General features: G+C 32.0%; 3 protein-coding genes across 8 annotated transcripts in view; 2 read left to right on the plus strand and 1 right to left on the minus strand.

The window, feature by feature from the left end:
* Positions 1 to 209: 209 nt before the first annotated feature.
* On the plus strand, positions 210 to 1,242 carry LOC146534594 (p53 and DNA damage-regulated protein 1-like). Its single transcript, XM_085192901.1, has one exon. It carries the CDS (start codon positions 210 to 212, stop codon positions 603 to 605), a length of 396 nt encoding a protein of 131 aa, XP_085049027.1. The 3' UTR covers positions 606 to 1,242.
* msn (serine/threonine-protein kinase msn) lies at positions 973 to 16,792 on the minus strand. 6 transcript variants are annotated; one of them, XM_085192900.1, is made up of 22 exons: positions 16,485 to 16,792; positions 16,238 to 16,303; positions 15,682 to 15,889; positions 14,946 to 15,122; positions 14,108 to 14,339; positions 13,794 to 13,922; positions 13,346 to 13,576; positions 12,770 to 12,846; positions 12,335 to 12,419; positions 11,828 to 11,951; positions 11,392 to 11,412; positions 11,189 to 11,285; positions 10,395 to 10,515; positions 9,802 to 9,940; positions 8,533 to 9,324; positions 6,541 to 6,660; positions 4,557 to 4,758; positions 4,024 to 4,244; positions 3,740 to 3,930; positions 3,475 to 3,601; positions 2,976 to 3,110; positions 973 to 2,647 (listed from the first exon to the last, which is right to left on the minus strand). In XM_085192900.1, exons 1-22 carry the CDS (start codon positions 16,548 to 16,550, stop codon positions 2,399 to 2,401), a joined length of 3,810 nt encoding a protein of 1,269 aa, XP_085049026.1. In that variant the 5' UTR covers positions 16,551 to 16,792; the 3' UTR covers positions 973 to 2,398. The 6 variants fall into 6 exon arrangements, with proteins under 6 accessions (XP_085049026.1, XP_085049021.1, XP_085049024.1 ...); XM_085192895.1 differs by having other exon boundaries at positions 4,557 to 4,971; XM_085192898.1 differs by having other exon boundaries at positions 9,802 to 9,958.
* A 2,624-nt stretch (positions 16,793 to 19,416) lies between these two features.
* LOC146534596 (uncharacterized) overlaps positions 19,417 to 26,374 on the plus strand; it is a 44,055-nt gene continuing 37,097 nt past the window's right edge. Inside the window, exon 1 of the mRNA XM_085192902.1 lies at positions 19,417 to 19,754. The gene's annotated coding sequence lies outside the window, so the exon portion shown is untranslated. The remainder of the gene's footprint in view (positions 19,755 to 26,374) is intronic.

Raw genomic sequence — 26,374 nt, forward strand, 5'->3', positions numbered from 1 at the left:
TAATTTTTATCTTATAGGTGAAGGCAGTATCTTAGCTGGATCTCTTTTTAACGTGCATCTACTATTGCGTAATATTGTCTCTTTACCGTACACTCTCCTTTGTGTTTTCCATTCAACGTGACATTGGCGAAGTGATTAGTGCTGAACTGGCACGCTCGGATCGCCATAATTAAAGAACAACAACAACTGTTTTCTGAAAATTCTTTACAATGGAGGATCCTTCTAAGGTTTTAAAATATCTAATTTCAGTAGAAAAACTAGCTGAGGAAATATTAAATGACAAAAAGGAAATTATAATGTTAGATAAAAGAAGAAATGAAAACAGAGAAGCCTTAAGAGAACTGTTAAAATCATCCGTAGCAAACTGTTGGGTGACAGTTGGCTCAACCTTAGTAAAACATAATTTAAACGCTACAATATCTTTATTAGAGGCAGATCAAAAGCAAATAAATATAGATATAAATAAACTTCGTAGTAATCTAAAGATAAAAGTTAATAATTTAAGAGATATAGAAATGCAACCACCTGTTCCAGGCTTAATGTTAGTCCCAATATCTGATAAAGAATCTGAGGGATTATCAAGAGCTGGATTATTTTCTGCATAGTTTGAATATATTTTCAATGATTGTTATTTTTATGTTCCGTGTAGGTTTAGTTCAGTACATTAAGTTCATTTATTAAAATTAAAAAACAATATTATATTTACAATTAAAGGGCTTATGTATTATTTAAAATAACCAGTCTCTTGCGTGAAAATGAAATTTGAAAGCGAATGTGAAGTTAAAGTTAGATTCTTTTTTGACATTTTTAAAGTGTTCTTCCACACTGGACAAAGACAAGTACTTATTTAGAAAACCACTACACTAGAAACTCGATTAACTGGACAAATTGTTGTCATTGGTCATTTGTATGATCTGATCTATAAAAAAAGCTAGTTTTGTGTAAATATCTATTAAAAGCAACAAGTACATATTAACAAAAATCAACATTTATTAAGAAATTATTATTATTTTCTAACATACGATTATACATATTATTTTAAGTTTCATTGTATAAAATAATAGTCCAGATAATTTGTAAATCCTATATGGATGGACTGAGGAAACTGATAACGGATAATCAAGGTTCCACTGTACATTAAAATTTTTGTTTTCCAAGAGTATTTTGCCATAGTTTTTAATGTTTATAATAAGAGAACAATGTAAATAAAAAACTCAAAAATATATATAAAGCAAGGAAGTATGATTGGTTTTCTTTTTAAATCATATTTTGCATTGAAGAAGTTGTATCAGTATGTTTATTGATCAACTTTCCTATTGCCCCTCCTTTTGGGGGACACTTATACAAATGCTGAAGCTCAGTTTAACCCTAGTGAACAGTAACTTTTCTTAATATGCAAATTTTTATTTGTAAAAATATTGTTAGCAAAATGATCATTTATTATCTTAAACAAAATGTATTGTAAAAAAAATGTTTTAGACAAAATCTGTCCTGTAGGTATAAGCTTATTGCTTAAAACTAGGTACTTATCTATGATGAATTATATCCTTGGAATACTCAAATAATGAATAAACTATTATATTTTGTGATTTATTGGGCTAAGGTATTTCAAATAAAAAGACATTAAATATATAATTTTCAATATGCACAGTTACATCTTTATACATGTAAATAATATAGTACATAACAAATAAATAATAAATAGTACCAAATTTAAGGATTTATCCATTAATAAAATTATTGCAGTTTGAATGTGATAATTATCATATACAGTGATTCCACTAAGTGCCAATTTCTTAAGTGAATCTTATAGAATGAAGAGTAATTTACAGTGACTAAATCTTATTTGTAAGTTCACTGATCGTTAATTATAAAAAAATGATACGTCATTGATTATTTTTATGTTCATTAAACATAATAACATAAATTTTTATGAATCATTAGTTATCACCCATCTAGCTTAACATTATAAACAATAAAATATGGCATAATATGAGTTGATAGTTAGATTTGAATTATATTTTCATACAGAAATTAACACCAGCAACATAAAACCTAAGCATTTTATTAACTTACTTAAGAATAATCGTCAATATCAAAACATTTAATCTATAGGTTATTGCTTAATAATATATATTCCTTAGTAGCTTGTATTGAAATTACAGTATTCAGTACAAAATGCCACATTTGTTAAAAGATAAGATTCTCAAATGCGAAAATGTAAATTGTAATAATTTGTGGTTTGTCTTTTGAGCATATAATCTGTCATTATCACAAGTCTTTGAATTTCGAATGGCCAAAGCACATGATTGAATTTTGTCTCAGAATAAAATACTGGCATGTCAATGGCATCGCATCACATAAGCTGAACGTCCTCGGCGTCAGCTGCGTCCTGCCACTACCAATTGGCCATCCCTGGTTTGTTTAAAGTCATAAAGTATATTTGACAAGATGAGCCACCTTTGGCAGATGAGAAGAAAACTTTGTCATTGCGCTCGCATAAAAATTTCAGCCGTTGGGCTTTTTTGTGCATAAAAACGCCGTCGAGATGGCCACTTTCAACAGAGCGTATTTCAATGGCTTTATTGCCCCACCCCATTATTTGTCCTGTACCTATATATGCAACAGATGTAGGCATCTCACCCCACTAAAACAAAAAAATACTATAAAATAACTCTCAATAAACGAATGTTCGAAATATCTCCAAAATTGGGCAGAAAAGTGGGGTATGAAGTGTCTTAACACTAGGTTGTCTGCCTACCCTACTATATGCGGGATAAATTGTGAAGCGCATACAACATTTAATAACGTAATAGGTAACGGTCCCATGCACAAATTTATAAATATTGTTTACAAAGTTGTACTTATGAGTAGTCTGTGACATTAAACTTTTGACTTAATCAAAGGTTGGTAATACAAAAACTTTACTATATCTACATCCTATATATAATGTTATAAAAATGTAGTAATTCTACCTGCAATACAATATTTTTGCTGACCCTTCCGTATGTATTGACATAAACACCTTCATTATCATAGCATAACAATAGCTGCACTCCATTAGAATTTGGCAGTGGTACAATACAGTGAGGAACAATAGCTCCTTGAGTCTGAAAAGCAAATGATTAAGTAATTAAATAAATATTTGTATCTGAATCTGACTGAATCCATCATTATAGCCAAATTATACAAAATCTTTACATAAATGTGGTCTGCGTGTTGTTCTGATGTATAAGCTATATGACTGTAGTTTCATCTAAATCTGTTCAGTAGTTTTTGGGTGAAAGTAAAACTAACATACATCCATGCTCATAAAGTAATATTAGTTTTTATTACTTTTACATTTGTAATATTAGTAGGATTAGGTATAACATTGGAAAATAAACCAAAATGAGCCCTTAAAAGTAAATATTTGCATCACATAACAGACACAAAATTCCATCACGATTTTAAACAATCAAATTTTTTACTTACATGTTTTGGAATATATATGTCATATACACTGGCAGTATCAAGATCAACAGCATGGAAACCATCTGCAGATCCATAGATCACTTTCAGTCTTGTCCCTTCTTCTATAGTCAAATCAACTAACAAAGGTCTGAAAATAAAAATTAACGAATGAATAATAAAAAAAAGTAGAATGGAGCTAACAAATATAGAATGTCTTCCTATTTGAAAAAAGAATTCGGTTACAAATAGGCACGTTTCTTATCACCCACAAAAAAATATTATTTACCTATGCTGTAAATCTCCAAAACTTTTGAAGGCCATAAATTTGTGATATGGTTTTGGAGCCCAAGCATAAATTTCGATAGAATCCTTAAGAGCGATAACCAAAAACTTGATCCGCTCATACTTGACTATACGAAAATGAACAGCACCCTGTAATTCTCCTACATTTATCCAACCGTTTCTCCTTTCTACTTGCTAAAAATTAAATAAAAAATTAGGCAACAATTTATAACTCTCGTTGATTTCACGGATTCAAATTAATTAATAGATCATTTGAACGTTACTTACGTCACTTAAACCATCTGTCCGTAATATCTTAGACTTTAACCAGCTCAAATAATACACTCGTACGCGATTCTTTTTACCGGACACGGTTATAAGTATATTTTGTCCCTCTAACACTTCCATCTGTTGGAAGCGACGTCTTGAGATCAATTGATAAACTTTGCCCTGGCCAGAACGATCCAGCAGCATCAAACCATTTTCAGTTCCAATAAGGAGATTCACACCTAAGAATTAGATTAATAAACAACATTTAATAATAGCATTATTATTAGTAAATAGTTTCATAACACTATTAGTAAACTATATGGGTTAGTAAAAATGGATATAAATCATTTTCTTTTATCTAATATGCATAAAATAATATTACTTATAAGCTCTTATATGTGAATAATAATAACCATCTTACTTTTGAGATAATGCTACAGTAGAAGTTATATTTTACTACAATATGAAACTACTATTAGCCAACGCTGCCAAATAATATTCGCATAAGAAAAGTATGAAGATTGTTTTTTTTATATTTAGCGCGAACTCACCCCAAAGAGCCGCACACAGAATTTCCGAGTTGAACCTCTTTTTGTATTTACGTATCTCGGGCGTGTCTGAGGAGAGGTCGTGGCCGGTGGGCGTGACGTTGACGTTGACGTGGCTCTCGCGGCGCGACGCGTTGCCGGAGCCGCCCGTACCGCTGCCCGTGGAGCCCGCGCCAAACCCGAACGTGAGGAACGAGCGCTGCTTCTGTTGCAAGGGGAGGAACTGTTGCGACAGCTGCGACCCCACCGACGAGTTGGACGGGGACTGCTGCAGCGGGGGCAGCGGCGACGCCGGCCCCGCCACGAACGACTTGGATGGCGTCGATTGCGCCGAGGACGGGGGAGGGGGCATGTGCGGGTGGTGGTGGTGGTGGGGCGCGGGGGTGGAGGGCGTGCCTCCAGCGATCGCTTGCCTATACTGAAAGAGAATATACGCTTTTACTATTTATATACAGGCCGGAATTGTTTATTGTTTCATAATATGTAATATACAGTCATACATACGATGCTGAAGAGCGGACCTTAGCATCATATCATTAAATGTTTTTGTTAGTTAATAATAAAAATCCATCTCCCATATTATTAGTTTACATTTCGAATATGATAGGAAAGTTATTTGCGATGCTATTATCTACAAAAAATAATCTCGCGCAATTGTTTTTGTAATAATATACACATTTGTGCAGGCAAAGACCGATAGTTTGACATTTAGTGCATCATGCACTTCACTGACAGATGGAAAATAATGTTGATAGCAATTTATGCAATATACGTTTCAAGTTGGTTTTAAATAAAGTAATATCTGAATGGTATTAATACTTAGTAAAAGTAAAATCAATGTATTTTTTTGTATGCTACGCTAATTTTGAAGTTACATCTATGATGTTTATTTTAAGTCATGTTATGTACACTAATATTTCTTAGTTTTACAAATATTTTACAGTTTTACAAATCAGACTTTCTTCTAAATTTATGATCTTATAATAGTACCCATTATACCGGCTGTTGCGTTTATAAAGCTGGCTCGTTTTTTTTTTTGGAACTACCATCAAGGCCTGAATTATATGATTCAGCGGATGAATAAATATGGAAGCTGTCTAGAGAGCATACACAGAGAAGGAGTGATTTGTGTAAAAACATTCTATGATATGCTATATGGAAGCATTCTTGTTGCGATATTCGTACTTACGTAGTGATAACAGCAGTCTGCAAACCGGTCGCGGACCGTAGCTCCATGGTGTTTGCATGATTGACAACCATTATCACATTAATACTATTATACTAAAAGCTTGGCACCACATGTTGCGATAACGGGAGCTCCTAATGTCTATATTACGGGTTATTTAATAAATTATAAAATGTATAATCTATGAAATTATTTTTATATTTTGTGAATAATGTTGTTTAGCCATGAATGTATTTAAAATATTCAACACACACTACGTACAGAGTATACATTTGTATTATGTTTTATGCGGCAAGTAAATAAGAAATTATTTTGTTTTAAATGTTAAATTAGGAGCCCCAGGTTATAAATATATAGTGGCGTAGTAGAACAACACTTGAACATTAAGCAGATTTAGTGAAATGTGTAATATCAGTACTATAACGTAAAGTTTAACATATAACTGCAATATTTGATATAATATAATATGAAGTCTGCTAATATGAAGTGAGCTTATGCTTATAATTTTTAATAGCTAATATTTGACTTTTAAGACATTACAAGGGTATTTGACGTCTTTTATTGATTCCAAATATATAAACTAAAACAAATCTTATAATTTAAGCGCTATAATTATTTTATTAATTTTGTAATCCATAATAGTGTAATATATTTCTTAGACCCGTGCAATATTTAGTTCCTTTACAACTATACAAACCATATAATATGTCCTCTTGGTATAAACAAAGAGATGTCAAATACCCTACTGCTGTAACTTTGTAGGCAGTGGCGGTGGTTGTGGTAGTGGTGGCGTGTACATACCTCCTCGCTGGTGGACTTGTCGTGGCGTGGCGGCGTGGTGGGCTGCCCCGCTTGGCTCAGCAGGTCGGGGAGCACGGAGCTGGTGCGCGACCCGCTACCCTCGTTGTTACTTGATCGCCCCTAAACGTTATATTTGATCATCTTACCAAAATTTAGAAATAAATTAGATAAATTAATAATTTGGATATATATTATATATAGGGTATACCATATTATGTTCGTAGTATACTAATCAAACAAAAGTTTTAAAAAATATAATTTGTCCGAGTAGGACATGCAACAATTATTTTTTAGTCTTTATTGTTGTACGTAAGATAGATGTTTATAAATATTAACTTCGATCAGTAATTAAAATAATATGAAAAAATAAATAAAATCAAGTAAGCAATGTTTTTTTTTCATTTCATCTTTCCTTTCCAATGACCTTGTTGCGTCGCATTACTGGTCGTTAACAGACCACAGCCTTTATGTATTAATTTGCATAAACGCTTTGTGATAAAAAAATGTTATATTTAAATTGTAAGGTAAACGAAGAACTTTTTAACAAATAAAAAAATGAATTTAGAAATCTTTTTAACCCTATATAAAAATGTATACTGTATATATTACAAATATGCATAAATGGACACGAGTTATTTTTATTACTGATTGATGAATTAATATAATATAACATTTATAAGTTATTAATAACATACTATCCTAAGATTAGAAAATATTTATTATATTTTCAAATTTTTGTTTGTGTCTCGTGTAACTAATATTTAATATATACAAAAATGCACTGTTTTATAAAGACAAAACACGATAAAATTATTTTCTTTATATAATATAATCAGCTTTACGCTATATCCTCGCACACAGCAGGGTAAGCAGAGGCTAGGGTTAAGACACTCCGTACCCACTTTCCGTCTAATTCTGGAGGCATTGCCTGTTGAGTGGCGAAACTGTGTAATATATAAAATACAAATTATGTTTTGTTAAATAATATGTGAATTTTATGTTATATTTCCATGTAAATCCGACGCCGCGACAGCAGCTATTAATAATAATGTGAAACAAACAATTTAGGTATTATTATTTAATTATCATTAAAATAATAATATCTATATTTGTCAACATACGTGCTTTATACAATTTCTATTGAATACTTTTTATTCAGAAATAATCATATATATTTTTGCTAACATAATGTCAGAACTCAAATTAATAAAATATTATAGAAAAAAATAAGGTGGGCTCAGTGTGACGGCGTCGGTGTGCGCAGTTATTGTTTTACGTTGCGGCATTTGGCATAGCGTGACAAACACAAACACGGCATAAACATGCAATGTAAAACACATTCACAAAACGTAATTATGTTGAATGTTCATATATCTGCAGCTCCTGTGAGTCGTTAGCGATCATTCCCGCTATTGTTAAGTTTAAACAGTTTTGGCACAATCTAGTTCATCGATGAGGATGTTTTGAATTTCGTGGCAGGAAGACGGTATTCGCGCAGACATGTGTTAGTAGGTATGTTATGGTGAGTAAGTGTTATTAGAGAGACTAGCTACTTCTACTCATTGTTACTTTTATGCTTGATGACCTTGTTGGCTACATGTAATGCCTAATTTTCTTTGTATATAACAAAAATAATATATAATAATAAGTCACGCCAAAACGTAAGACGTGTGAGCAAATATTCTACTATAATTCAACAAACAAAAATAATATAATCAAAATATAATCAAACCATTCTATTCATAAGTTAAATAAAAATAAAAAATAAATAAATATGCTTAGTTCAACGAATCCCACACGCTCTGTTCTTGCACCATAGCCCCACACCCATAGCTACAAAATCACGTACAGGACGTCAAGAATACAAACAGCATCGGCAAGGTTAGTTCAATACAGCTATGTTAGACCAGCCAGCAGTAGATAATTAGAGCCCTCATACCAAACGTAAGTAAAAAGGTATTAATCAAACTATCCCGAGCAGTGAGGAATTACCTGATCCTGCGCGATTACCGCTTCCTGCCCGCTCGGTATTAGGTCATTGTGCCGAATTAACTGTGAGCTTCTTCGGAATATGATGTCGGACTCAGTCTTCTCCCTGCGAGGCCTCACCACGTCGGGCGAGGCCTCGGCGCTGTCCTGCCGCAGCAGCACGGCCACACTCTTTAGGGCGTCCGTGGGATTGTTCGGACTCTTCCTCTCTCTGTTTTTCGTGTCATGTCTTTGAGCCATTTTCAGACTGTCGTTCATTTTGATGAAATCCGTTAGGATCGGTTCCCCTGACGTTTGAGATTTCGTCGATTGCTTACGAGAGTTGTTAAAGATTCCGCTAGATCTTAGTGGTTTGTTGACGCTGATTTGGTTATCGTGCTTTGGGTAGTATATAGCGGAGTGCCTGGTGCTGGAAAGTGGAAGCAGATCAGAGTTCTCTCGGCGGAATCCCCTAAAGAATCTGCTTGGTCCATTGGGGTCCGCTTCCTGCTCCTTTTTATATTTGAGTATATCAGACAATTTGTCATGAGCTGACTTCTCGACGGGCTTATGAAATAATTGCTTGTGACGGGAAGGCGGTGTCGCGATCCCTTTGTACTTGGCCCACGCATCCTCCATTTCAATTCTTGACTGACGTTGGAGTTGCGCACGCTTTTGTTCGGCCTCTTTAGTAGTGTCTTGCTTCTCTTCTTTGATCTCAGCATTTTTCGATGGGAAAAATCTGGCAAAGTCCCAATCTTTGAGGAGGACGGCTTCGTCGATGTCTGATTGTCTTTTATCTTTTCCAGCCTCTTTCTGATATTTTTTAAATATGTTTAGTATAAAGTGACACAAATGATAAATAAAAGATTAACAAATTAAAAACTTTGCGCTCACTAATCTTACTTTGGCGTGATATGTAAGTTCTTGAAATTTTAAATGCCTACTGATAAAAATTATATATATCCTATTGGTATTCATTTAGTGATGAGATTTGTAATTTTTATTATGGATCAAGCAATTGATAGTTAAAAATTTTTATATAATTAAACTCGTTATTACAATAATATATTGTCATTATTATAATATCAAGCTTATTGATTGGTCCACGCTAACAATTAAAAAATATATTAAAAAGCTTAGCAAGAGGAAAAAATCCTTTGCTCAAATAATCTTAATCTAAAGCAGACAGCTAAAACGCAACACCAAATTAAAAATACAGGATGAGTGACAAATATAAATAACGCAAAGTAATCAACATTAGGAGCACATAATACGAGAAGGTGCGTTTACCCGCTTTACGAGCGTGCGGTCGGCGTGCGGGTCGGCGTGCGAGTCGTCGCGCGGGTCGTCGTCGTCGGGAGTGGGCGGCAGGGGGCGCGTGGGCGCGCATCCGCCGCACCCGTCCTCCGACACCGCGCTCAGCCCCGGCCTATAGCAGAACTCGGGACTAACAAGCAAACCAAACGAACGGAAACGGGGCGAACCAAATACAAGCAAATAAAAGTAAAGGGGGGAAAACACAAAAATTGTTGTCATTAATAAATATGATACGTTAAATATGCATTATTTTAAAGCAACTAATACATTTAATTTGTTGTACGAATATGATGGCGGTTGATGCTTTTTTATAACATCACTGTATATCCCGCATATAGTTAAACATTGTTTTCCGTAAAATTTTCTAATCGCTTGTTAAGTTGCGGAAATCAACGCAACACTACTTCTTACCAGAGCACGAATATGAAAATAATTAATTCCTTCGACGAGAAATAGAATTCGTAACCGTCGCTTCGAATTGAATTCGTTACGCGATGATGGCCTCAATAATTATTTTGTTTTAAATACAACACAACAACATATACGGTATAGTGGCGTGCACTCACAGCGGTTTGGGCGGGTCGCTGGCGAGCAGCGTGCCGTCATTGCGCACGCGGCCGCCGCTCTCCTCTGCCTCGCTGTCGCTGTCGGACTCGTCGAAAGTGGGCTCCGGCGCTGCCACTGGACCTAAAATGGATTATAAGCATTAGTTTTTTTAGCTTCATAACTGTGTTCTACGGTATACAGCGCAATATATAGGGGGATAGGCAAAGGGAACGTAGTGTTAATACACTCCCCTTCTCACTTTCCGCCGAATTCTTGAGGCATTGCATGTTGAGTGCGAGTTTACAAAGCAAAGAAGACGTAAAATTTTCATTCCCGAGCGGCAATTGGAACCATAATCGTTGCGTCTAGCGTGTAACACGCTTGTGCCACTGCGCCACGACGGCGTAAAAAAAATTGGGATATAGGAATAAGTGTATAGCATAAAATCGTGTGGCTTAAGTTACTTAACAAAACTATGATATATAAGAAATAAGTACCTTAATTTAATTATAAAGAATAGATGTTGTTAAGTCTCTATTTAAAAATACAAACATATAGCTCACATCTATAGTCTTAGCAATGAAACTAGTACAAAGGATTGATTGTTTAGTAATACATGTCATGTGGACTCCCACTATAAACACCTTTTGTACTGGAAGGCATAAAAAAAACTTAACTTTGTATTTTTCAGAAACAGTGAAAAGCGAGATTGGCAATAGTTGTGAAAACTTTACAAACTGTTGTGTGAGGTTAAACCTCATGTTATATATATCCTTGTAGCTACATTGTCATCCATTTGATATTTATGACTTACCTTGTCCATTGGTTGGCGCACGAGGCGGTCTGTTTGGAGGTTCGTTGCCCGAAACTACCCCAAGCTCGTTAAGTTGAGCAGCTAACTTATCCAAGTCCTGAAATTCATAAGTTAAACGTTCAACATACCTCCATCGATACGAAATTACTATTTAACAACCATAACACTAATTTATAAATTTGAGGGGGCACAATTAAACCTACCTCTGGCCTTCGCGGTGGGAGCTGCAGTCATTATATCGGATGTGCAAAGAAAAACAGCGTGACATGAAAACAAAAACATAAGCTAATAAAATAAAAACATCACGTGTACAATAAAAGGCGAAAATTTCATGCATTTAAATAGTCCTATACTTGATTATTACAACACATAAAGAAAATAATAGAAATATAATAAACATTAAAATCTTGCCATACAACAGATATAGCTGAACTCAATATAGATTTGGAAAAATATCTTTTTATCTCAGTTGTATATAACCATAAGCAATACTAGCAACAATTCAGTACTCTTATTTGCATCTACTTTTTAGCACTACCATTAAAAAAATATAATAGAAGAATAATAACAGTTACCATCAAAAGAAAATGTAACCACAAAAACAAAAGATAATTACATATAGATTAATATATTACGTACCATGGGTTTAAAAATGTGATGTGATCCGCGTTGCGGGGGCTGCGGTCCGCCGGCCGGGGGCGTGCCGTTGTTGGAGCCCGAGCTGTTGGACGAACCCGACGACTTTGGCGTTGGAGGAAGTGGCCTAAATAGTTTAAACAAAAACATTATATTATAATTCTACATCTATATACAAATCTATACTGCTACTCCAAGTTAAATTAAAAAAATGATATTAAAATTCTTTATTCAAGCAGGCTTTTGCAAGTACTAACATGATTTCGTCAATTCAAAAAGACAGTTGAAAAACTCTTTTAGAAAGTGGCAATTTTGTCGAATAGCATAATATATAAGATGATTATAATAAAACAAAAACTAAATATTAAGTGAAGGTTGGCAGAATCCAATGGTGAATGAGATTAGCTTAAATAAACAAAGACAAACAGACAAAAAAATGAAAAAATATTGTTTTGGGTTCTATTACAATAATAAATGCGCTCTGAATTACTGAATTAAGTATACAAGTACCTATATCTATTTGGCTGTTGTGCCTGTGGATCGGGCACTACAATCAGTCTTTGTGGAATGGACGGCCGCGCTGGCGGGCCAGGTTCTGTTGATACAATCAATAGTTTTTTACTTGTTAAACATGATCCTACATGAATTTAAATGTCTTATGTTTTTCAATAAAAAATAATGAAAAATCTTACTATTATCATTTATAAATCTATAAAACATAATTAATATACTTAATAACAATCGGTAAGTTTTAAGATATTTTATATTTGAAATTACTGCTATAATTAATCATATTCTGTATTTATGTTATCAATATGAGAGGATAAAATTGTTGTTGGGATGAGTTAATATTAATAATTAATTTACATTTAAACTTTACCTATAAGAAGTGATAAAATTACAGACATAAATAACTATAGACATTAATGTATAAGTGTATGTTACCTGGTATTTCCTCACGTTCTTCGCGTTTGCTATTGCGTTTCGGCGGCGGCTGGGGTTGTTGTGCTTCAGCAGCAGCTCTAAAATACGTTATTTTTTAGTTACATTTCAATATATTTTAAAATGAATATGCCAAATAATAATAGGTAACTGAACCACTGTCAAACTCACTACAACATAGCTCAAACTAAGAAGATTTGGTAACATATTTCTGTCAGCAGCAACCTTGGGCACATGTGTCATACATAAACTCTTAATTACTTCCATTTGAGTCGTAAGTTTATCATATTTGCCTCTTTTGTATTCTACTATTATTAAACTATTAATAATATTTTTTTTATTATTATTACCATTTATCAATACATTCACAGCAAAAAATCTCAGAATAAACATCATAGTTTTTTTTTTTTTCTTTTCTGTGATGAATTTACAATCAGTCCTTTACTTTTAGCAAATGTGTTCCGTGCTGTTGGCTATCATAGTAACTTTAAAATTATATGATATATGGTTGATAAAATAAAAAACAAAAAAAAATTAAGTATCACTCTAACGTTATGAAAAAAGTGTAGATGTGCTAACCTGCCCTCTTGTATTTGCTGGAAGTTCCTGCGCAGCGTGTCGCCGCCCTGGTGCGCGGCAGCGTTGTGCACGATGGAGGAGGGCTCACCGGCCACCGCATTGTCCTCCTCCTCTCCCTCCGACCCTGAGTACTTGTAGTCTTCACGGACTGAATTGTCCTGCTTTCTCTTCTTACATCTATCTATATGATCCTTTAGCTGTATCCTAACTTGCCTTTCTGTGGGCTGATCTCTGAAAATATTTTATTTATTTTTTTAATTTGAAGTGTTATAAACATATACTAATATATGAGAGAAGTGAAGATGTAAACTTGGTGTTTTAGTATTTTTATTAACAATAATTATGTAATAATATCTTCTATTGCTTCCATTAATTGATATTCATTTAAAAGTATATAATGTTAAAATATTAATAATATATCAACTAATTAACAATTATGATTATTTACCTAATAAATGAATGTTTCAAGAGTTGTTCAGTATAAGGTCGCTGATGATAGTCTTTTACAAGAACAGTCTCAATAAAACTATGAAATTTTTTTGCCCACTTCTTAGACTTTAAGCGTGGTGGTGGATTTCTGTAAAAAAAAAAATAGACATTACATTTAATTACTCTCGATCATTATTAAATTTAAAAGCTATATGAGTTTTTTTATAGTAATATCTTAGTCTATGTTAAAAGAGTACTGAATAGACCAAAATATTTTTTATATAACAATATGTAAAAGTGAAAACATATATTCAATATAGAAAAACAAATTACCTTGGAATGAGGAAGAGAGCTCGCATAGGATGAAGATCACAAAGAGGTGGTTGACTCTCAGCCATCTCGAGCGCAGTGATACCCAGTGACCAAAGGTCAGAGCGATTATCATACGTGGCCTCAGGGTTTTCATCGCAGGCAATTACTTCCGGCGCCATCCAGTAAGGAGTACCGATAAATGTATTGCGCCTGCCAATAGTTCTGTCCAATTGTGCGGATACTCCGAAATCAACTGTAGAAAATAGAAGACATTTTTTGTACACATTGAAAACATTAATAATTTTTAGCTCAAGACTGAATTCCGCATATAGTAGAGTAGGCACAGGGAACTTAGTGTTGAGACACTTTCTTCTCCACTTTATGCTTTGTGTCATTATACACATCTTGTCTTTCTGTCTTATATGTTTTGTATTATTTAGCTTATTATATTCAACAGTAAGAAGAACTAAATGAAGACTGATATGAATTACTATTTACTTTTCTTTTTATTTTTTTTACTTTTATACAATACACTGTATCCCACATGTAGCAGGTTAGGCAGAACAAAGTCCTAGTGTCAATACAGCCTCTAAACATGAATTAAACAGGACAATATGCCACATTATGTATAACATAATCTTAATACTATATAGAGAATTCTGGTAATGTAAAAAAATATTACTTTAATTACCAACTGGAGGGGTATTTTGTATAAAAATCAAATGCCTCACAAATTTGTAGAAAAGCAATAATTTGCATTGTCTTGTTACCTCTATATTCTATCTATATCTATTTACCAATTTCATAAAAAAAAATATGCAAGATTTTACCTATAATTATAAAAATAGAATTTACATACCAAGCTTAACCTCAGCATTGTCTGTCAAAAGTACATTTTGTCCTTTTATGTCACGGTGAATAACTTTGTTAGAATGCAAATAGCTAAGGCCTCTTAATATTTCTCTGCAAATGTATGAAATCCATTCTTCTTTTAGGGATTGTCCCTTAGTTGACTTAACCAAGTCTGTCACAGAACCTACAATAAATCAGAAATGCTAATTATAACAAGAAATGCGAAATGGTTTTGTTTTGGTTTCAAAATTCAAAATACATTCACACAAAATTATTTGTGTGATATTTTCATGGTTTAATCTAATTGGATCTATATTCATAGATAACTTATGTAAACCATAGTAAACACTGTTTATGCAAAATAGAATTTCTGTATAGTAAATATAAATTGTACTTATAATTTAATAAAAATAATTAATGTTTAAGGTTAACTGTTGTTCACTATGTGTTACTCAGACCTCTTGTCTCAGTTAAAGGTCATTAACCTGATGCTATAATTAAAAGCAATAAAAAGTGAACACACCCTTTATGTACATTATCCTAAAAGCTTTGTAATTGTCTTTTGCTTAAATATCATCTTACTTTATCTAAATTGTTTTTCATTTTTAATAATTGGTAAATATACAGATTATATAAAAAATACATAATTTCAAAAAACACTTTTTAAAATTAAAATTAAATTAGTTTAATTACTAAATAAACAATATCAATATTATTAAGATTATTTTATTTATAATACATACCAGCACCACAATATTCCATCACTAGCCAAAGTTGGTCATCCTTGCCAGGAGGGCTCTTTTTAATAAAAGCACCATAATAGGTAGCAATATTACGGTGGTTGGAATATTTTTTAAGGACATTAATTTCAAGTTTTATCTCTTCTTCCTCATCTTGTGTAACATCCATAACTTTGATGGCAGCCAGTTGCCCAGTTTTGGTGTGGCGTCCCTAAAATGAACATTATATGGTGTTTTTTTATTGTGCACTTCAGTCTTTGTTTACTTTCTGAAGTATGTTCTCTTGATAAAAAACAAAAACAAGTTTTAAATTAGGAAAATTTTATAATAATGATATTTTATAATATTGTTATTTACAATGTAATATGTTATGAATGTAAAGTGATTTTATATTTGTATGAAGTATAGGAATTGAATTTTGGTTAAGTAATCATATGCTGGTTTTTTAAATAAATTATGTACTTGTCGCTAGATAGCATAATAAATGAAATCATTTTTAAAACAAGTTAGATTTGCAAGTATGAGATTTTGAGACATTATAATATGGATATATAAATACCTTATATACTTGTCCATAGGTGCCATTGCCCACAACTTCAATAAGTTCAAAAATTCCAGCAGGATCCTGGAAACAAGTATGTTACCAAAGGTATAGATAAAAGCTAATTATAATCCTTATTGAACCCAAACTATGATTCACGCCCTGTGAGATCATTGCTCCCAAAGACTTAGCATTTTTTTATTTAATCATATGTTTAACAATTATATTAAGATACTCTTAAAAAATATAATGTTCGAAAATATACCTTTAGTGCACTGAGGTCAATGTCGTCCAATGAACAATTTACAGACGGTGCTAGTTGATGCGCCATTTTGAGTATATTGTCACACACGAAGACAAAGCACAAGAACCTTACATCAATGTAAAAAAAGTAAATAAAGACCCTCAAATTACAACATTTGCACGTATTTAAATGGAATTTTATTTTTTTACGTAAAAACGATTTATTAAACACATTGTTTACAATTAAAACTACAGTAAATTACAGATACACAATTTATATGCCGCACACACACCCGGCAGGGATGCCAGTTGAAACGACGTCCTACCATTTTTATCAAAAATTCTACTACAGATTACAAAATTTATACTAATAGATAATATATTTTTGCATTTCATATTTCCAAACTGTTAAAGATGAATTATATTCACGTTATATGCAAGTAGTAACTAATTTTTAATATAGAAAATATATATTTGACTGATATTAATATTAACATTAATAAATATTAATGAAATTTTGCATAACTTGTTGCAATAACATTTTTATTTTTTATTATTTACAACTACTTTTGTAATATTTATTTAGTGTTCAAATAGGTTAATAATTCTTTTTGATGCCTTTTAATACAGGTTTCACGACTCCTACATAAGCTGACTTGCGGACTGGTAGATCTCCTCGAAACTTACTACCCGGGACAACAAGCGATAGGAAGCTATTCGCGGCGCGGAGCCAAGATTGTTGGGTCATCCTCGACGGCCTGTTTAGTAGCAGCGTAGGGGGGGTAAAATTATCAATGGACATAGTGAAATTGTCAATTCTGTGATTAACACATTAAAAAGTTTAGTTTCACTATATCGAAATTCATTCCGAACAAAAACAATAAGAATTTGCAGTTCGTACGGTGCCATGCCGACCTCTGATCGGTCAATGCGCGTTACACTGTCTGCCTGTTACAAGCCTTATTATCAAATTGCCCCATGGTCATTTAGTAATATTCATAACGACCAGACAATGTCACAAATAATGAAGTTGAGATAGTAATTACTCAGATGGGCTGATATAATTAGGTCATTATTGATAATGTCCGGTAATTATAAACATTGCCCTTTTTATTATATAATATATAATACTATGTCATAGTGGGCAATTGGGCATTCCTATTTCCTAGTAGGAATACTTTAGTGTAATTTATTTGATAATAGATGGCGCAATGTGTTTCTTATTTTATTTTATTTTATAATATTGTTTTTTTAATGAAAGACGCCAATGTATCTAATTTAAAAAATAAATAAATAAATATACACAATAATTTTATTAGCTGTATGCGATGTACTTAGTAGTTATTTTTCTTCACGAACACGCGCGAACGAACTTTAAGAATATCTGTTTTTAAGTAGTAAATAAGAAGGTATATATTATATTTTTATACACTAGATATAGTTCGACGATTTTTATGTTTTCTTTTTGACAATATGACGTGTGTTTTTATTATTATCATGTCTGTAGACGACGACTCTACGATGACGATCGCAAGGTTAAGACGAATCGATTGACGTAAGAACCATCATCATATGTTCTCTACAATGAGACATAGAAACTAATATACATACATGCAAACTTATATTGATAAACACATTACTGTCCTATGCGTCGAGTAGTCGGGTAAAAGGGTTCGAGGCAGAGGTTCAGAGGAAGTATCTATTTTTTAAAAATATTGACTTTGATAAATAAAATGGTTTTAGGAATCTCAATGTGATTTTTAAGCCCCTATATATGGCATCCCGCAATATAAAGGGTAGTTACAGGGAACCTAGTGTAAAGGCACTCCGTTCCCTACAAAAGTTAGATTTTGCGGAGCTACCCCTAATATTTACAGAATACACGAAACTACAAAGTTTCATATTAAAGTGGTTGTGACATACGGACGGATCCACACAGTGATGACGGTATAAAGGGGTTTTTCTATTTGGCTACGGAATCTTATGTATGGAATATTGTCAATCTAAAAAAATCTATCTACATTACTTATTGAAATATGACATAAATAGGTATTAAAAAAAAAACCTAAATAAAACATTATAATATGCGCATACCATAAAGGATTAAGGATAAAATTTTCAGGATATGACTTGCAAAAGTACTTATACAGTATGTAAATAAATCTAGGATAACCTTAACTGTCAATGGCTAGTCTTGAGTAGACATACTCGAAGTCGTTCCTCAGAATTTTATATTATGAATCATGACCTTCTTGAAATATCTGTAAACGTGATCTAATTTCGGTAGGTGAAGGTTGTAAATCAATCTTTTGTTTTATTTATTAAATATATAACAATATTTAATTAAAAACATTAAGTTAGTTACATATTAAATGCTTTTATTTCAGCGTCACGCTTTATTCCGCATGCAGAAGGGTGGGCAGAGCGAGCATAGTGTTACGATACTTCGCTCCACACTTTCCACCGAATTCTGCGTATTGTGTGGCGGAACTGAACGCCGTGCTTTGCCTTGACACCACATCAAACCTATCGTATTTACAGTTACACGCTTTTGTCCCTGCGCTACGACTGCCCTCAATATATTAAATGCTTGTTGAAATTAATACAATTAAATATAATATATAAAACATCATATTATAAATAAGTTACAGAGAAAATATTATATAGTACGTCTAGACTAGTTTTGGCCTAGTTACAGAAGCGTGAGACGTATGTTATTGCACAAACAACTGAAGTTAAATTATTGACTACATATTATAGGAGTAAAATAATGCCTCAGCCAGTGCTACGTGTATACCGAATCGTAAGATCAAAGCACGCATAGGTACTTCAGCAACACCGACACCCACACGACTCCACGGGCCGAGGGTACGAGCGTGTTGGTAACACGGTGAATAGAACACACAGACGCAACGGTAACACTAATAAAGGTACCAACTTCCAAGACAGAAGTGTACGGTACTATTTGTTAGGAGGGAGGTTGAGGCACTCGTACCAGCAACGGAGAGGCTGTGTGGCGCGCTGCCAGTTTACCGTTGCAAGGCGCGTTGTGCGGCCGGACGTTCCACCGTCACCCGCGCGCCGCCGGCACTTCTACACCATTGTCCCTCTCGTTACCCTGGACTGTAACCTGGATAAATCCTTTCAATCATTGTGTATTCTAAGGGTGTTCGTGGACTGATAACTACTAATTTGTTCTCTAATTTAGAGACCGAGTGCTACTACTGTGCTTTTACACTGAAGTGCTAATCCAAATTTGGTTCTTTATTGGATCGCCTCTATATCAACGAAGGTAAGTTTACTTTTTAAAGTTTAATAGTACCTATGTTAAATTATTTTTTATGCTTTTATGAAATCAATTGCTCGTAAGTAAAGTAATTAAGGTAGTCGTGACTAATTTTAATATAAATGTAAATTGCATGATGATATGTTAATAAAAACAATAACTGTTAGACTGTTCAATATCATTTGCAAGCAATTGCACTTTTGTGGGTGGTGGCTACAAATTATATTATCAAACGTTCATAGAATAATATAAGTTATTTGTATAAAAGCAAACTTATTTATAACTTTATTGACAACGCGTAAAGTATATAATAGTAATCTTATTTGATATTTACTTTTAAGTCATCATTATAAGTTTTTATAAAATATAAAAACATCATATAAGTCTTGCGATACCTACCATATAATTTTTGAAAAGCTTAGACTATATATATATATAATACCTAATAATATAAATATAACTACTACAAAAACTAGTTTTTCTTTATGCCATGTGGCTATATTATCTCTACACATTGGAATTTTATACAGCTATTAAATAAGTTGCAACGCACATTTGGCAATCGCTCTTTCCGCGTTTTCGGCAATGATTTTGACATTCTAACACATATATTTAATTGTCTATGTATTTTAACTGTTATAATGGGTACATGAATTTTTATTAAAGTATATCGTATTTTTATATGAAAACAGCATTTTTCAAATTAAATCTATGCTTAAAAAATACCACGTTTATAAGGGAAATGCCTACTATCCTATTAATATTCTACGGCCGGATATATCCTACATATACAAAAAATCATTCCAAGTAAAGTGGTTGATTGAAAGAAACAATATTGAATGAAATTCGATAGTGCTATTTATATGAAGAAATAAATATGCATTCATTGTAATTATGCATTGTTTTTATATTTTTCCTTATCTAAATACTTTAAACAATTTATTCTTTAGGAACAAACAATTAATTAATAAATGTTTTATGAGCCGTAACTCTACTAAACAGTAACTATGTAATAAGTAACTACAAAAAGTAATTTAAAAATTAAACCACTACAAATACTTGCGAATTGCCTATAGAATAATATGATTCCTATAGATTATGATGAAACATAGTCCATGTTTCCCTATATTCTTCATCAAAATACAAATGGATCGTCTAGAAATGACATTTAGTTTCCTAGAAATTCCTGAACAAAGATAGAAATATACACTTACGAAATTTAACAAGTACTTGAAAGCCTATATTGATATCTATTTCAACAATATCACATAACAAACTGATAACCTCCTTTTATGAAGTCGGTCAAAAACGTTGAGTCAAAGACTCAAGTGTAGTTACTTAATTATGATTCTTTCGAATGAAACAAGACGTTAAGGAAATGATTAATGCCTATTTTAGGCTTATAATTACCTTATTTACGTTACTAGAACAGGGAAATTAGCAGTTCGAAGAATTCTATTTTACATCGTGTATTTGTAATTTGTCTTTTTTTTTCTTTTTAAAGAAGTAAACGACTTTTGAAAATTACATTTTAGACATGTCACTATTATAACAATTTTAATTTATTATTATTATATTAATAGAATAAAATTAAAATGGATTACATTAATAAAAATTATGTAATAATAATATATTAATACAATAACTATATCGTACCATAATGACATTTTTTTATTTTTCTCTTGTGTTGAACTTAGTTATTAGTTATGTACATAACTGTTGTGTGTTTATGCAATTTAATCTATTCTACATTTACCTCACAGGCATTTTTATTATTACAAATGCAATAATAAACTATAAATGTTAGTAATTTATTACTTTACGCTGCGTCATCGCTGCATACATATATTGTATGGTGACATTTAAAGATATATAATTTTATAAGTTTAACCAAAATCAAGATATATTACTTATAAAAGTTTTATTTTACTTATTAAATATTAAAACATAATTCATATAATACTGCCGAACTCCAGAGGCAAAGACTTCAACGAGCGTTCTCTACATAGAGCTAATAAACGTTTTTAAGCGTTAGTTATAAACGTATGAGTAACGATAATTATATAATATAATGTTTCAAAATTAATTTAAAAATATATTAATTAAATTGATGTATTAATTTAATTTTTAAAGAAAATTCTTTATTGTATTGTTTAATGAAAGTAGAAATTCATAGTTATATGAAAATGTAAAGTCAATAAAAACTGGTTAATTTTGAAAAAAATATATATTGTTTTCTTTATTTAAAGTTAATTTTACATAAAAATAAAATAAAATAAATATTTATATTTAATTAAATATATAATTAAAATTATGTTCCGTACCACGTCAATATAATAGTAAAAATTAAGCCACGTCAGTCGCGCATGTTTAAATATATCTCTTTATTAATATATTTTTTATAATCTATAAAATATCTTGTTCAGTTCCTTAAGTTGTTATATTTTTCTTTTTGGTAACTAACACGGACATAAAAGATTTAATCTTTGTAGCACTTTCAATCATGTCAATTGAATTAAAACTAATAATTTTGTATGCTGTTTTATACTAGTTTTTTTTATCCATAGAAAGCTTAAAGCTTAAACCATAATACATTTGGTGAGTATTTTATATAAACGATCATTTGAACGTGTTGCCATACTTTGTAGCAGTTTATAGAATAAATTAATAAATATAAATGTTTACTATTCCCATGTCTATGACAGATAACGAAACTAAAACACCAATATTATTAGAATTAAAAAAATGCTTAATTATATTTATTATTATTTATATAAATAGGTATAAAATAATGTTGATAATAATTAACATCATAGCATAATAAAAAGTAGTAAAATTTTAAGTGTCTACATTTTTCTCATCTAAATGAACATTTTTTTTTTCAAATAGATAAGCATAAAAAATATATTAAAAAAGTTTTTAGCCTTCAATTATCTACTACTTATTATCGGTTCACTATGGAAAGCAAGTTCTGTTTAAATAAAAACGACAATTAGTCTGTGCGCGTGGGAACAGATTATAAGTAAAAAATAGTTTGTAGATTTTTTAATAATATTTCTTCTTATTAGAATCAGTCACTTTTATATTCAAATGTAACTGATAAAAAAACAAACATTAAATACTAAACACAAATAAAATCTGAAAAATTAAATAAGAAAACATATTATGCTATACGCGGCTATTGTTACAAAGGACTAAAAAACCAAACAACCAGCTAACAACTACATATAATGTCTATAATCAATAAACCCAATAATAAACACTATATATTTCATAGAAATGAAAACACAAATAGGGTCACGTCACATGGCTAGTTATCTAACTCTACATATAATATTATAGGTTTCATTTTAGCAATATTACCAAGAATTCGCTTTTAGCGGTCGAGAGATGCCATTAAAGTCGGCGGGCGCGGTAGGGGCGTAGCTTGCATTGTTCGAGCGGCGTGCAATAATATCTATACCCTATGAGCATGAACCGATGCTGTGGATCCGTTTACGTAACTTATCCATACAAAACCTCGTTTCTCTCACGGTTCTCCAGCTCGTTGGATCTGTACATGCAAAATAGATATGAGATGTCTTTTAATTATGTAAAGGGTTAGCTAAAGTTATCGTTTTCTTAATGTTCTTACTGGTTTAATGTTAATATTAATTTTTCATGGAAATATTTGATGAGGTTAAAAGTGTATAAGTGTATCTCTATATAATAAAAATAGTAAGTAGTTTTTATTAAAATAATACATGAGATACTTGAGGCAAGTTGCTCCAGGGGCATAAAGTGTGATTGTAAAAGCGACTGGTTGTGGGTTCGATCTTCACTCGAGAAAATGCAATATTTACTTAAATGTATATTTCGCTTTTCCTCTTTGGTGATGAGGCACAGAGCGACGTTGAGCTCTGCCACTAAACTCGCAATAGCTCCAGAATTCTGCGGAAAGTGGGAATCGGAGTTTCTTAACACTAGATTTCTTCTGCCTACCCTACTGTTTTGCGGGATACAACGTTAAGCTGACCAAAAGATATTTTTATGAGTTATATTATGTTAATTAACAAAACAAAAAGTACTTTTTTTTTAATTTCACGAATTTTTCTTCAATCTTTAGTTCACTAAAAAGTTTAATTGGTGTAGTGGAGTTGAATTGAGTGAAATGACCGGGCACCTTGACCCTCGCGGCGCAGGCACTAGGCGGAAGGTTGGTGCTCGTCCGACCGCGACGTACTCCTGCGTAGAAATTGTTTGTCCTTGTAAAACCAAACAATACTTAACCTTTGGCCTCCAGCGAAAAGCTAAATCATTCTGAAGGTTTAGGCCTTTAAAGATATATTCTTGTCAATTAATTAATAAATGCACGTGATTTTATAATCATTATTATTTAAAGATATGTATACATATACTTTAATTCGAAATGGCGTAAGTGTGTAGAGCACGTTTTTTTAATTTTATTGACATTTTGACACACGATAGTAGCTAAGACGAATTGCTTTTACAATATCCTGTCTTTAATTTTTCAATAGGAAATATAATCCAGTTTGGACTTCCTGAGAACAGCTACTACGCTCAAATTATTTCCGCTCTTTTCACTGTAGGTGAAAATAAGTAGATCCTAAATTGAGTTATGTATCTAAATAAATACGTTAACCTAAATATCTTAATATCTTAAGAGCATACCAAAATTGTTTTATTATAATATGTATCTATATATATAAAATCGAAAGGTCACTCACTCACTCATCACGAAATCTCAGAAACTACATGTGCTAGGAATCTCAAATTTTGCATAGGAGCTACTTATAGGACGTAGGTGCTCGCTAAGACGGGAATTTGCAATATTCGACTTCTAAGGGGTTGTTTTTGGGGTTGAAAGTTTGTATGAAACTTCGTTTGACGTCACTTATAGGACGTAGGTACTCACGGAGACAGAAATTAATAATAACGTAGTTCACGCAGGCGAAGCCGCGGGCGTGTCGCTAGTGTCTTATAGTAATAAGGAAGCTTTTTAATATTGATTTTGTATTAGCAAGTATAAATAATATATATTTATCCGATGTTAAAGATAGTATGACAGTAATTAATGTACTTACAAGTATTTTATCAGAATGATTTGAATATTAACCTATAAATAGAGTATTACGACTAGGTTAGTAATAGAATATTGTTACTAGAAAAGTAAAACGACTGCTCTGAGTAATATTTGTATTAAGCTTTTAATGTCGACATAGGTTAAAATCAGTGTGCAAATATTTTTTTGACCATATACACACACATATACGCTAACACACATAGCCACTTGCCGGCTGTTTTTGTCGAATATTAGTACTTACTAAAGAAACCACCGAATACCGCTAGCACCGCAGTCGGTTATTGCTCTCAGATTCCGCAACAAATTAACATGTATTCAGTACAACTACATTTTATACTTAGTGTCTATAGAATAATTGGTGTTTTTTTTACTAAATGCTTGTACAGAAAAGCTTACAAAAGCTAGCAAAGTATATTATGGTTAACGATTAAATAAAATCACCTCCACGCTGTATTCCGCACACAGCAGGGTAGGCAGAGGGAACCTAGTGTTAAGACACTCCGTTCCCCATTTTCTCCGTTTTCTGGAGGCATTGCGTTTTTAGTGGTGAAACACATCGCCGCGCTTTGCATCGAGACCAGAGAAGAAAGAAATGGAAATATAATTTAAATAAACATTTTATTTCTTCAACTGAGGATCGAACTCAGAACCGGTTGCTTTTACAGTAACACTTTGTGCTCCTGCGCCACAACTGGCATGTTATGATCTAATGAATTAATAGACCTAGGATTGATGTTATTAAAAAATATTATATTAAAGTATATTTATTACGTTAGATTATAGTATGTACAGTTTTTTGGCAACGCTTCATGTTTTTCGCTTTTTTCAGTTTTTAAACCACGATAACTAATCAACTTATCTATAAACCTTCATCTATAGTGAAAAAAAATTAAAATCCATTGTATAATTTGAATACACTAAAAGTAGGAAATAATTACTACATCGGTGCGAAATAATTTTATTTTTACTAGGTAGGTTTTACTAAACGAAACAATCTTAAATTAAATTTGCTGTTTATAAGACGTAAAAATATAGGTATATTTTTCAAAAATGTTGTCTAAAAACAAAATTTTATCAACGAAATATATAAAAAAAAACGATTTTACTATTAATTGCAATATCACACCCAAAAACACATAATAAATACTTCATATATTGAATTATATTAGCCAAATAGGATTTAGAAATAGAAATAATGATATCAGTGATTATTAGAAACCAAACCTGATAGTGATTAATGATTACGAGAGCTTTATCTGCATTTTCTATTTTTAAATCATCCGTTTATTATATTCATATCAGCTATCATTTATTATATATGTTATTGTATTAATGTAGATTTGCATATTTTTCTAAACGATACTCCGAATAATCTTTGACTTATAACTAATAATATCTGTATAGAAATACAAAAATTAAATGCTAAGAATTTTTAGAACCGTAGCTGATATCTAGCTAGTCGAATTAAGAACTGGTTTCCTAAAGAAATATTCGATGATTGAGTGTAAGTGAAAGCCATGATCTCCGTGCATATAAAAACAGT

This window comes from Heliconius melpomene, chromosome 11, assembly GCF_056956725.1.
Source record: "Heliconius melpomene rosina isolate 202511_hmr_F chromosome 11, ASM5695672v1, whole genome shotgun sequence".
Classification (NCBI taxonomy): domain Eukaryota; kingdom Metazoa; phylum Arthropoda; class Insecta; order Lepidoptera; family Nymphalidae; genus Heliconius; species Heliconius melpomene.

Coding starts and splice junctions, on each gene's coding strand:
- msn (XM_085192894.1), bottom strand. CDS start 16,550: ATGGCGCATCAACTAGCACCGTCTGTAAATTGTTCATTGGACGACATT. Junction 14,340..14,945: donor CAATGCTGAGGTTAAGCTTG/GTATGTAAATTC, acceptor TATTTTCTACAG/TTGATTTCGGAGTATCCGCA. Junction 11,286..11,391: donor TCCCACCGCGAAGGCCAGAG/GTAGGTTTAATT, acceptor TATGAATTTCAG/GACTTGGATAAGTTAGCTGC.
- LOC146534594 (XM_085192901.1), top strand. CDS start 210: ATGGAGGATCCTTCTAAGGTTTTAAAATATCTAATTTCAGTAGAAAAA.